This window comes from Vicia villosa, linkage group LG2, assembly GCF_029867415.1.
Source record: "Vicia villosa cultivar HV-30 ecotype Madison, WI linkage group LG2, Vvil1.0, whole genome shotgun sequence".
NCBI classification, from domain to species: domain Eukaryota; kingdom Viridiplantae; phylum Streptophyta; class Magnoliopsida; order Fabales; family Fabaceae; genus Vicia; species Vicia villosa.
The window spans coordinates 51,225,819-51,239,008 of record NC_081181.1 but is presented as its reverse complement, the minus strand read 5'-3'; the positions used below and the strand labels follow the sequence as shown (position 1 = coordinate 51,239,008).

Genomic DNA, 13,190 nt, shown 5'->3' with positions numbered 1-13,190 from the left:
TATACCTTATGCGCATCAACCTGACCCTAACATATCTATTAGAAAATATGTGAAAATGATTTTTTTAAGTATTCATTTAGAATTGAAATTTAACGGGAGTTGTCATATATATGGTAGGTTTGGAAAAAATGTAAATATGATACAATAAGAAGGATTTTAAACTGATTTTGTACGGGAAGCAGTTATAAATTTTAGGTTTAGAAAAATTGACTAATATCTAAAACGTAATGTTATTTGAATAAGAAAAATGATTTTATTTAAATTTATAGTTTTAAAATTAACTTATCTGGATTCAACTTTGTTTTGTTACACGAAATTCTTGGTATTAGTATTTAATAATTTAATACGGCCAGATAAATTCAAAGACAGACTCTGCTACGATTTTATTGAAAAAACCTATATTATCTTAAAATATTTAATTCATATATGTATTAATTTTAAAAAAATTATGCATCACACAATTTTTTATTTTTCTATTGACCATTAAATATAAAATTAGTCTTTTCGACTTTTTTTTTCCAATACATAGAAAATTAATTAAAAAGAAAATAAAATTGACAGGTTAATTTCTTTAAGGTAAACTCTTTAATTAATGAGATACAATTTTATTTTATTTTTTAAAATTTGTTTAGACAATATTATTTTGTTTCTATAAAAAAAATATTCAATCTATTAATATGGTTTTGTTTTCTATATTTTTTTTAATAAAAAAATCACATATTAAGGTAGTATATTTTTATTTCATATTTAATAAATAATAAAAAATATTTCATATGTGAAAATGATTTTTTTAAGTATTCATTCAGAATTGAAATTTGATAGGGAGATGTCATATATTGTAGGTTTGTAAAAATTGTAAATATGATATAATAAGAAGAATTTAAACTGATATTTGATGGGAAATTGTTATAATTTTAGGTTTGGAAAAATTGACTAATATCTAAAAATTTATATTATTTGAATTGGAAAAATGATTTTATTCAAATATGTAGTTTCAAAATTATTTCATCTTTATTCAGCTTAGTTTTGTTAATTCATCTGGATTCATGTAAACGTATCAATGTGATACCAACTGTAGACGGTTTATTTTAATGTCAATCTTTTAAATATTTCTCTAGCTAGTGTTTTATATAATTGAAGCTAGAGAATCGGTTGTACGATTAATAGTACGTGTGAATCAATGCTTAAAAGTTGGTGTGTATTGTTAATATATATTTGTAACTATGTCAATGTTAATCAATTGAAGAATGAATTCAAACTTTACCAATGATGATTTGGTAGACATGTGATGTGAACTCAGACGAGACCCGTGCGATAGTACGGATTTCTTACTGGTATCATTTTAAAAATGAATTATAGTAATTATACCTTTTCAACCAATAAAACCCAAACACAATTATTCATATATTAAAAGTCTGGCACAAATAGTACCAATTCTTATCCATTTTGGTTATGAAGAAACAAATCCATCAACGAAGTAATGAGTTTTGAACTTTAATATCTTCGAAACATCTTAAACAAAACAAACACTAGTCCAGTTGTTATTATTTATCTGACCACTTTGATAAACGTAATTTTGCTTTCTCTGCCTGCAATTTTAGTCAAAATAAATAAATAAATAAAATTGGATGGTCCAAATTCAAAACCAATTTTATAAGTAAAAAACTAAAAAAAAAAAACTGTATTAATTAATTTTACACTAACATACATGTCCTTTAAAAACTCAAATTAAAAAGAAGAGAAAAAGATACTAGATATAGTTACCTCTTTCTCCCAATTACACCTAAGTGTAATCCAACACAATATTATTGTCTGAGTTGCTGATCCTCCAAAAATCATCCCTGCCCAGATTCCCTGATTGTTCAATTTCAGAACCATTAGTTCACATTCTAGCAAATTATTAAATTCAAAATTTTATAAATAGTAAAAAAAGTAAAGAAATTAAACATACCATAACTCCTTGGTTGAAGTACCAACCCATTAAAAATCCAAGAGGAATCCCAATAATATAGTAGCAACCCAAGTTTATGTATGCCACATATGATTGCCACCCTGATCCCACAGCCACTCCTAAAATTATGAGACAATCATAATTGTTAAATTAACAAAAATATTATATTTAATTTAAATATATAAAAATGATTGATTGTAATTTAGTGACAATAATACCTGATAGAACTGGTTGAATACTATTAAGGAGAATTGTGAAGGCTAATAAAAGAGAAAGATTGTCTACTTCATCAAGAACAGGTTTACTAGTAGAAAATATGAAGCCAATTTTCTTGTGCAATGCCACAATCAATACCCAAAAGAAAAGTCCTATTGCTAATGATGTCAACATAGCCACTATAGTAGCAAATTTTGCTCCTTTCCCATTTCCAGCTCCAAGCTCATTTGCAACCCTCACTCTGCATGTATATTGTATTGTAACTCACATTATTATTACCTATTTTTAATAAACAAAATAAATAAAAAAATAATTATTTAAGCACAATATGTGCCTAAGAGAAAAAGAAGAAGAAAAAGACCATGAAACAAAATTTAAAAAAAAAAGACGCAGAAAATAGTTATGAAGAAGCTGCCATGGAAGAAAATTGTTGTCTCATGAGGGATGTAAAAGCTGCAAATTTGGCGTCAATACTTTTATCATTGTTAGTATCCAACTCACCCAACTTTAAGGAAATGTTTTTGATTGCTAGTTTTCATGATCATTTCAAGGTTGTGGCTATGGGTGAGAATCAATTCATCAAGACGCTGATTTGTAGCTTGAATAACATTATCAAAGTTTTTCAGGAGTGAAGTTTGTGGAATTAGGATGCATTTAGTAAGGAGATGAAAGCACCAATGATAGTGAGTTCTAAGCTACCAAAGAAAATTGGGGTTTAACCATAAAAGTAAGGAAGAAAAATAAAAACATAAAACATTATAACATATTTATCCATTAATGTCACATTTTATACTTTATATACTAAGTAAGTCTTAATGACTCTAAAAGTTAATGGACCCAAAGTCCAATGGAAGAAATTTAAATTATAATTGTGTACTTATAAAAAATTACATAATGCATGGAACCCCTATGCTGATAGGGGTCGCTAGAGACCATAGTAATTTTTAGTGGTTTAGGGCTTGCTCACGATGGTGAGAAACCATGTTCAGTGATGTTTTGGCTATTGAGAAAGCGAACTCACGTGAGGTGAGAAGCTTTGTATATTTTGAGTATTTGTGTATGTTATAATTTATTCTTTCTCGCTACGGGCGAGGTATTTATATATACTTTTGGGCCTAGATTTAGGGGACTCCTAAGAAGTGGTAATCGCTCCACCTTGACTTGGGGAGTTGTTGGCGACCTACTTCTTAGAGAGTCATAGGCATGACATTGCACATACAACTATCAACTAAGTAAATGTCATTATCCATGTTCCTCTTAGGGCGCGAACCTTGCTACGTGAGAGTTATGCTTCAGGCAACTCATTGTGAGGTTAGCGCCTAGTGAAGGCAAAACATGTACCGCCCCATTTGTGGGCCCTCACAAATATATCACTATACAATCACTTATGCATGAGGGATTGTAAAGGGGAAAATGTTTTAAGCTTATCATTTCTTTCAGGAGAACCCTGTAGTTAGGGAAGAGTCCCTCATTTAAAGGTGAGTCCTTCTATTGGGGGTAAGTCATCATCCCACTGTCAGGTGTCTTCTAAGTAGCTTGTGTGTTAGTTGAGGGATGTCAAACACCAGTCATGTTATTTGGAGATGTCAAAATGTTAGTCAGTTATGAAAGCTTGGTCGTTCAGTGGGAAAGAAGCATGTGTGACATTTAATGTTGTTCATGATGATTTTTTCGAGGAAACCCATTCTAGTTTATTTCCTCACACATGTCCCTAATGCATGGAACCTTTTCCACTTCGTGCAACATATGTGCCATTAGGTGGGAATGTTGCTTGAGTTATTGATTTTTCCCTATAAATTTCCAGGGATTATGTATCGGGAAAACCTCCTCTTCCTTCCCTTTTAGAATTTCCATTTTGTTTAATCGAAGAAAATTCCTAGGCGTTGGAGTGTTTCTTTGGGTTTGGATCGGAGTAAAGGAGATTATGAGCTTCGTCATTCTCTCAAGGATCCAAACACTAGAGTTTTTAGCCTCTTCCCTCTCTTTAGAAACTAATGGCTAGGAAGAACGCCAAATATGTTCATGTTTGAGACATTGCATCTCTATATTCAAGCTCTAACATGGGTGGTTCGTCTGCTCCTTATTTTTACTTGCATATTCCTTTCATTCATGAGTTAGGGGTTCTAATTCCCTTTACGCCTTTTGAGACAGAATTCTTGGCGAACGTTAATGTTTCCCCTTCCCATTTGACGCCTAATATGTGGAGCATTCTCAGGGCTTTCGAGATCATCTCTTGTAATCTAGGTGTCACCCATACTCTAGAGACATTCCTTTCTTTTCATGGTGTAGAAATCCTCCTTATCTGTGGGTGGATAACTTTACGCTCTTTTTCAGGTAGACATTTATTGTAACATTAAATGGAGCCTTATGAGAATTAAAAAGATAAATTCATACAAGTTAGTGGGTAAGAAGACACCTCTTTGGTGACCATAAAGGCGACAAATTCCTTTCGCTTCCCTTTGTCATGGACAAAGGATCATTAACTCACCAAAGAGATAGACTCCATCACCCCTCCTTGAATGAGAGGTGATCCATATTTTAAATTTCTTCCAGCTTATGAGCTCTCACACTCTAATTACCCTCGACCGATAGAGAAGTACATGAGTAATATTTGTGATAAGAAAAAAAACCTTCTGACTTGATTCCCTATTTATTTTTTATATGTTTTAACACCATATTTTTACAGGGGACATGTCTAGAATCTCGCTCGAGGAGAGGAGAGACACTTGGTTCAAATTCAAGCTAAACAACAACCAACAACAATGCCCCTCCCTTCCCCAGGGAATTAACGGCGGATGGTAAAAACGGTAGGGTGAGACATCTCATGATGGAGAGGCTCTCCCTCCAAAGATTCAAAGGAAGAAGAAGGGTCATTCGGGTCCCTTAGGAGGCCACTGGACAACCAATGGAGGAGGAAAAATAGGTGGAGGACTTGTCCCCACAATGGGAGATATCTTCTATCCGAAACTAGATTTAAATTGGATAGACCTATTCAAGATTTTTCAGAATGGTCAGCTAGTGGTCTACGAGTAAATCTCCTGACCAATCCCCTACACCTTGCCCATTTTTTTTATTGTGTTCCTTTCTAGTGAATTTATAATAACTTAGTTTTTTTATTGCATTTGGATGCTATCCATATTTCTACAAGCCCATTTTTTACTTATAATCTATTCTCAGCTCTAACCAGGGTGAAAAGATCCCTCGTAGGGACTCATAATTCTTGATCACCTCAAAGGGTGGCATGGATCGCTCTACGGGGATTCAAAAATTTTGATTGCCTCAAAAGGCGTAATCACCTCCAAGGGAAGCAAGGATATCTCATAGGAATCTAGCATTCTAATAGTCTCAAAGGACAAAAAGTGTCCCTCGTAGGGATCCGACATTTTAATTGCCTCAAAGGGTGACCATGATCCCTCGCGGGGATCGAGCGGTTTCCTTCGGCTTCCTTAGGTTTCCTATAAAGAAAAAATGGGAGACAATAATACAAATATTTTAGAGATAATAAAATCAAAATACTCATTGAAAACCATTTCCCCTCTTGAGGCGCAAAGGGAAAAAATGTGTCTCCAGAAAAACATCTTGTCCTTGCAAGCGGCATAGATGCAATACTTTCCTAATAAAAAGTAATAACAATCGAAACAAACAAACAATGATAAAGTAAGAAGGCATCAATGGGCCTTCTCACTGAGGCTACAATCTCATACCTTCTAGTTCTTCTTGGGGGGGGGGGGATTCTACATCTTGGAGGCCAACTTCTGGGGGTTTGATTCCTGAACCGACCTTCTTTATATTCACGGCTATAGTTCAAACTTCTTCATCTTGAGACTATCTATATAACATTTTATGGCGATTTCCTGATCTCCTTGGATGACTCCAACCCGCCCGTTAGAGCGGGTATTTCATGCACAAATATAAAGTAGCCAAGGCGACGCCCAACTTATTAAAAGCTAGTTGCCTTATAATCATATTATAAGAGGAGGGGGAGTCTATAACTAGATACCTGACCTTGATCTCATTGTCTTGTTGTTCTCTCACTCCAAAGGTGGTCTTAATCATTATGTAGGCTTTCGCTTGTATGGGTCAAGGAGGAGCCTCTTAAATGCATCCCAATAAAGGATATCTACATAATTCCTTTGACTTACCAGAACTCTTATGATTTCCAAATCACCGCACCTCATAATGATGACCATGAGATCGTCATTATGGAGATGGATACTTGTTACATCCTTTTCTAAAAAGGAGATCTCGACCTATGGCGTCTTGGTCTCACCTTTCTTCAGCTCCTTGGGGAGATCCTCTATATTTAATACTTGGCAGGCATATCTTTTCCGGGCAGGGCTAGTCTTTCTACCCCTAGCAAATCCTCCTACAATAGTATCAAGCATATGGCATACAACTCTGTCTCCCTCTATTTTGGATGGCTTCGTTACCTTTATAGGAAGAGGCTTCCATCATCGTCCTGCTCGCAGGATTTTGACCCACATGACTCTTGGGAGGGGTCTCCTTTGGCATACTTTGTAAGGCGACCTTCCTAGATCAACAACTCTATCTCCTTCTTGAGTTGGTAGAAGTCTTTTGTGTGCTGTCCTTTAAATTTATGAATCTTACATAATCTTCCAGGCTCGGGTTCTATAACACATGTTTTTTAGGTTAGAGGCGTTAGGATATCATACAAATAGATAACCTTCTGCCATATGTGTTCACGACGAGTGTTCAGGAGCGTAAAGTTCTCCACAACCTTCTTCCTGGCGTTACTTTCTGCCCTTTATGCAGAATTCCTCCCTCGTGACCACCTCTGCTAACGAAGATGCTAGCCTTTAGGCAAGATAATCATTGTAGTTCCCCGCTTTAAGACTATTCCAAAATGCCCCAAGAAAATTTATTGGTTTGGGAGGATGATTCTTATGGTGGCTTCATTAAAATGGACGAGATATCCCCTCAGTGACTCTGAGGGGTGTTGTCAGATGTTAAATAGATTCGTGGTGGACATCTTCCTGTGTCGACTAGCTACAAACTGATACACGATTTTCTTCACTAGCTCCTGTAGCTAGAGATGGAAGCCCGCGGTAGGTCCATATACTATCGTAAGGTCGCATCTCTAAAAGTGTCATATAATATCTTGCATATTAGAGAGTCTGGCGCTTCGATGATGATCATTTGTATGTTGATGGGGGCGACATGCTCGTAGGGATCGCTGCGGCCATCGAACTTTGCCAAGGAATGAGGTTTGAAACCTTTGGGAATAAGTGCTTCCCATATTTCATTTGAAAGTGGCTGGGGGGTCCAACACTTCCATCTCTTTTGTGGGAGTAGCCTTATGTTGGTGTTGTTGGATGTTGTAGAAATTTTTCTCTAGACTTAAATTATGGCGGCACAGTTCTTCCATAACAACACTCATTTCTGCCACAACGTTGGGATCACTGGTACATTAGATATCCTCTTGTGGGGGAGGGGTATTTTTCCCTCCTAACAACTATGATTGCATACAATTAAGGCTAGAGGCGGAGAGTTTAGTAAGTCTAGGAATAGTAATGATAATGGAAGGTGTGACTTATGTTAGTTTTACTAGAGCCTCATGGTGGAAGCCACTGTACTTGTCAAAAAGTACATAATGTGTGACACCCTTATGTTGGTAGGGGTGGCCAAGGCCTTAGTGATTTTTGGTGGTTTAGGACTTGCTCATGGTGGTGAGAAATCCTCTTCGGTGGTGTTTTAGCAATGGAGAGAGTGAACTCACGTGAGGTGAGAAGCTATGTATCTTTAGGATATTTTGTGCAGATTATGAGTTATCCTTCCTTGTTCTAGAGATGAGGTATTTATAGAGGCTTTTGGGCCTAGATTTATGAGACTCCTAAAAAATGGTAACCTTTCCATGTTGACTAGGGGAGCTGTTGACTGCCTACTTCTTAGAAAGTCATGGACATGACTTCACACAAGCAGTTATATACTAAATAAATGTCATTATCCATATTCTCTTTAGGGCGAGACCCCTGCTACATGAGGGTTATGCTTCGGGCGACACATTTTGGAGCAGACGCCTAATAAAAACAAAACATGTGTCGCCCAATTTGTGGGCCCTCAAATATATCTCTACAAATTGCAATAAAAATATAAGAAATACAATTAATATTTAGAGATATAATCACTCAATAAAAAAGACTTATGTATTATCTTCTATCTAATTTTATTGAAATTAAAATAAGACAAGCATGTTACCCTGTTGCAGCAAAGAATGACAATGGAATCATGAACTCCAAAGTATTTATATTCATACTGCAAAAAAAAAAACACATTATCGATCAGTACAAAATACATAAAACATCATGAAAAACTAAAAAAAAATCATAATTACAAAAATTGGTTTATTTTTAAGTAAAAATCATTTACCATTTACAATATTTTTAATTTATTATTTTCTCTAAAATACTTATCCAGAAAATTGTTTAAAAATAACGTAACAAATATAAAAGTTAAATAAAAATATTTTCTCAACTAATATATAAAAAAATATATAAAATTGGTAAATACATAATTTAGTAATATAAATATGGCATTTTACTATGGAAAAAAGTACACTCACTAGTAACTTAAATAAGAGTTATAGATATGTTTCATATAAATGCAAACTTCTTTTATTTTTAATATAATTATAAAATAAAATAATGAATTTTTTGTTAAACATTAATATAAAAAATAATTTATCCAATAAATATAAATTATTTTTTTAAAAAAATTATTGACTTATAAGTATTACCATTTATTTATATTAATATAAAAATATAGCTGAGTAGGGTTGAATTTTTTTTTTCAATAAGTAATGGTATTAATCACAAGAAGGATATAATCGACTACACTTTACCTCTTTATACACGATAGAGGTAAAGTGCTCCAAAGATGAAAATGACAGGACACAGAAAAAATATTAACTGAACAAAACCATTTCCAAGAGGCTAGCACTATTGCATTGAAACACTCATCAAAGTTGAAAATACTTCCGCTAAACAAAATCGCATTTCTCATTACCCAGATATTCCAAAAAACCGCCAACCATATAACCCCGACAGTTAATCTTTCCTATAAAACCTTAAATTTATCAAAGAAGAAAAAAAAGATCCCAATTCTACGTTTGTGAACGAAACCGATTCTCCAATTCACTCTCCTACTTTCTCCCAAAATTTACTCGTTATGGGGCACGAATCGAACAAACGATTAGAATTCTCATCCGCTCTAAAACAGAACACACAACAACAATCTCTATCCTCAACCAAAATCTCTCTTTTCTTTAATTGGTATCTAGTAGGATTTCTTTCCAAAATAAGTCTCCAAGCAAAAACTTCCACTTTTGATGGAGCCTTCACCTTTCACATAAAATTCAACTTTCTTAACTCAATAGCTTCCAACTATAACCCTCCACTCTTTTCCTTATTTTTAGTGCACAGGACTTGACTGAAAACCTTTCTTCCACGTTGACTGCCCATAAAAACTCGTCCTTGACATTCTCAACCATTTGAATCGAAATAAGCAAGTCTATCATGAACTGCACCACCAGAACATCATCCTCTTCCTCGTCGTAAAGCCAATCGTGAACATCCCAAACCCAATTAGAATTCTCCCAATGGCCAGATTCTACCACAGACATGAACGAAGTTACAGTTTTTGCATACAACTTGGGGAAAGCGTCATATAAGGTTTGATTCCCAATCCACCTGCTGAACCAGAATGAAGTTTTTTTTGCCATTCTTGACCCTGCACAAAAACAAGTCAGAAGCAGATATGCCCCTTGACCCGTCATAGTCATTTATCAGGATTATGTCGCGCCACCAAATGGAATCACCCTTAGATATTACTCTGCCATCGTTCATAAACATCTTTAATTCTGGATTGGAATACCTATACTTCAAAAAGTTGTACCACACTGTGTTTTCCTCTGTTGGAATCTTCCACTTCCACTTCATTAGAAGCGAGATAAAACGATAGAGAGTACAAAGGAATAACATTTAACACTAGATTAATTAGCACGACCCTCCCACCAATAGGCAAAAACCTCTCTCTCCATTTATCAAGCTTTTTCCTCACATCCCTAACCACTTCCTTTCATATTCCCAACTTCCTCGGGCTATCCCCCACCATAACTTCCAAGATTTTAAAAGGGAAATTCCCTACACCACAAGCTAGAAAAGTCGACGGTAACTATATAGATGTTACTCTTGAAGGCTATCACTTAAGTTTATACCATAGATGTTACTCTTGCGAAAAATTACTCTAAGACCTGAAATTAGTTCAAAACCACTCAATATAGCCTTCAATGTCCATAAATTTTGATTCCCTCCTTCACCAAAGATGACAGTGTCGTTCGCAAAGTGTAGAATATCCACTGAGTGATTTTCACCGAACTGAAAATCTTTGTAATCGCCCAACTCCACAACTCCCTCTATAAGACTAGTTAATCCTCCCATAACAATAACAAACAATAAAGGTGAGAGAGGGTCTCCTTGCCTTAAGCCACGTTTAGCCTTGAAATCATCTATACTGCTACCATTTACGATAATAGCCATAAAACTCGTAAAAATGCAAGCCTCAATCCACTTTAGCCACTTAGCACCAAATCTCATTCTCTTCAACACATATCTTAAGTAGTCCCAACTTACACAGTCGTAGGCTTTCTCGTAATCCACCCTCATCACCAAGCAACTTCTGCCTTCCCTCTTTGCCAAGTCCACTAACTCGTTGTCCATTAAGACTCCATCCAGAATGTTCCTATTCCTAATAAAAGCCGTCTGTTTAATTAATATCAGTCTCTCAATCACCTCTTTAAGTCTTCCTGCAAGAAGCTTTAATAAAATCTTGAGAAGACTCCCAACAAGACATATTGTACGATACTCCAAAAGAGATTGAGGATTGAGCATTTTCGGTATCAGAGAAATAAAAGAAGAACTGCAATCCTTTATCAAAATCTCCTTAGAATGAAAGTCAGATATGAACTTCATGACATTTTCCTTTACCGTCTCCCAATGATTCTTAAAGAATTCCAAAGTGAAACCGCATGGCCCCAGAGTTTTGTTACCGTTACAGTCTCAAACTACATCTTTAACCTCAGTTTCCGAGAATGGATACTCCAAACTAACAACAACATCATCCTCCAGCCTCTTGAAAAACTAATAACTTAAATTTATTTATCTCACATATCCCACTTGACCTACCTCAATCACTCCAATATATATTGCTAGTGTTAATTTCAGTTTTTTAGTTGATTCAAATAAAAAGAACTGGTTAAATATAATTTAAAAATACTTTTACATATTATTGATATAAATAATATTTATATTAAGAATCAATTAAAATCATGAAATGATCAAAATATTTAAATATAATTAAAAAAACTGTTAAAATTTTATATACAAATATTTGTGGTACCATGACAATGTTAAATATGTTTATCTAGATGCCACATAAAAATAAAATTCAATGTTTTTTTTGATAAAAAATCATACATATAAATTTACCATATGGACAATGCATCTACTGCAATATCTGCATTTGGTAGATTCCCAGTCATCAATATCAGAATTTTATAGTACCAACTCTCCAAACTGCAAACAAAACAAAAAAAAAGAAAAAAAAGAAAATTATAAAAAAAATTAAAAATTCTAGAAACATAACAAACATTGAATCTATTAATCAATCAAGAAAAAAAAGTAAAGTTACCATAGCATAACTCCAGAACCTGCTGAGAGTTTAAGAAATTCCCAAAGGCCTGAAAAAGCCTCCATAGAAAACCCTTTCCATGTCAAAGGACAACCTCCATAAACAGTATAAACAAACTGCCCAACCATTAGAAACCCCCAAGAGAAATTCAAAGTAGCAGCAGCTCCAATTACACCAAGCTGAAGCTTAAACACAAACAACCAGCTAACAAAAGTATGAATAAAAAACCCAATCAGAGAAACCCAAGCTATAGCGGCGGTTTTAAGCTGACACTGTAAGAACCTATTGAGAGGAAACTGAAACGCAAGTGAGAAATGTAACGGTATCATCCACATTGTAACTTCTCCGGATAATACCGCTACATCCTCTGGTTGTCCCAACGCTCTTAACAACGGCGTCGCGAAAAGAAACATTGGTAATAGAAGAATGCAGCAAATGAATAACACTATCCATGATCGTTGCATGTATACTCCTAACATATGATATTGTTTTGCACCAAATGCTTGTCCACATAGTGTTTCTAATCCACTCGCCATTCCCAACTGAAAAATCATAAACAAAATTAAATATAGTCATATAGAGATAACAAAATGAGTATATATTAAAATGGAACAGTGTTACGTAAATTTACCAAGAGTCCGAAATCGAAGCCAACAATAACATTAAGAGCGATGGAGATAGCAGCGAGTTCGAGGTCACCGAGATGGCCAGCGAAGATTTGAGTGATGACCATCATAGAAAAGGATGTAATGCGACTGAAAATTGCTGGACCTACTATATGCCATAGCTTCTTTGATTCGATCAAAACCTTTGTTGTGAGAGTTTGCGGTTCTTCATATTCTTCCTTTGGTGATAATAATGGAACATTTGCTTCTCCTAAGGGTGAAGATAGCTTTTTGTTTGACATAGAGTTGTTTGGTTTATGAAGGAAAAAAATAAAAAAGAGAAGAAGGAATGGTTGAGAGGTTGAAGTTCAATGGTGTAAGTAAAGTGTGGCTTTTAAAGAGATTTGGCATTTGTCTGATATTGAAATAAGGAAGTAATTTAATTTAATTTTTTAAAAGATAGGTGTCATTTTGCTCATTTTCCGTTTTGACATTTGACTAATGACTAATTATTTTTATTATTATATTATTATTATTAAATAAAGTTATTGATTTATATGTATTTGAGTAATTATTATTATAATATAAAAAAGTGAAATATAAGAACCGAAAGTGATAATTATAATATTAATTAAAATAAAGTATTAGAAACTATAATTAAAGGCACTTTAAAATTAAAAGTGTTTTAAAACTATTCTTTTAATAAGAAACGA

At 34.3% G+C, this 13,190-nt stretch overlaps 1 protein-coding gene across 1 annotated transcript; it reads right to left on the bottom strand.

Annotated features, from left to right (window-relative positions):
• Window positions 1-1,397: 1,397 nt before the first annotated feature.
• LOC131646170 (protein DETOXIFICATION 27-like) lies at window positions 1,398-12,815 on the bottom strand. The gene is made up of 8 exons (XM_058916299.1): window positions 12,504-12,815; window positions 11,873-12,414; window positions 11,671-11,757; window positions 8,384-8,440; window positions 2,170-2,408; window positions 1,952-2,070; window positions 1,765-1,854; window positions 1,398-1,589 (listed from the first exon to the last, which is right to left on the bottom strand). Exons 1-8 carry the CDS (start codon window positions 12,777-12,779, stop codon window positions 1,545-1,547), a joined length of 1,455 nt encoding a protein of 484 aa, XP_058772282.1. The 5' UTR covers window positions 12,780-12,815; the 3' UTR covers window positions 1,398-1,544.
• Window positions 12,816-13,190: the final 375 nt, after the last annotated feature.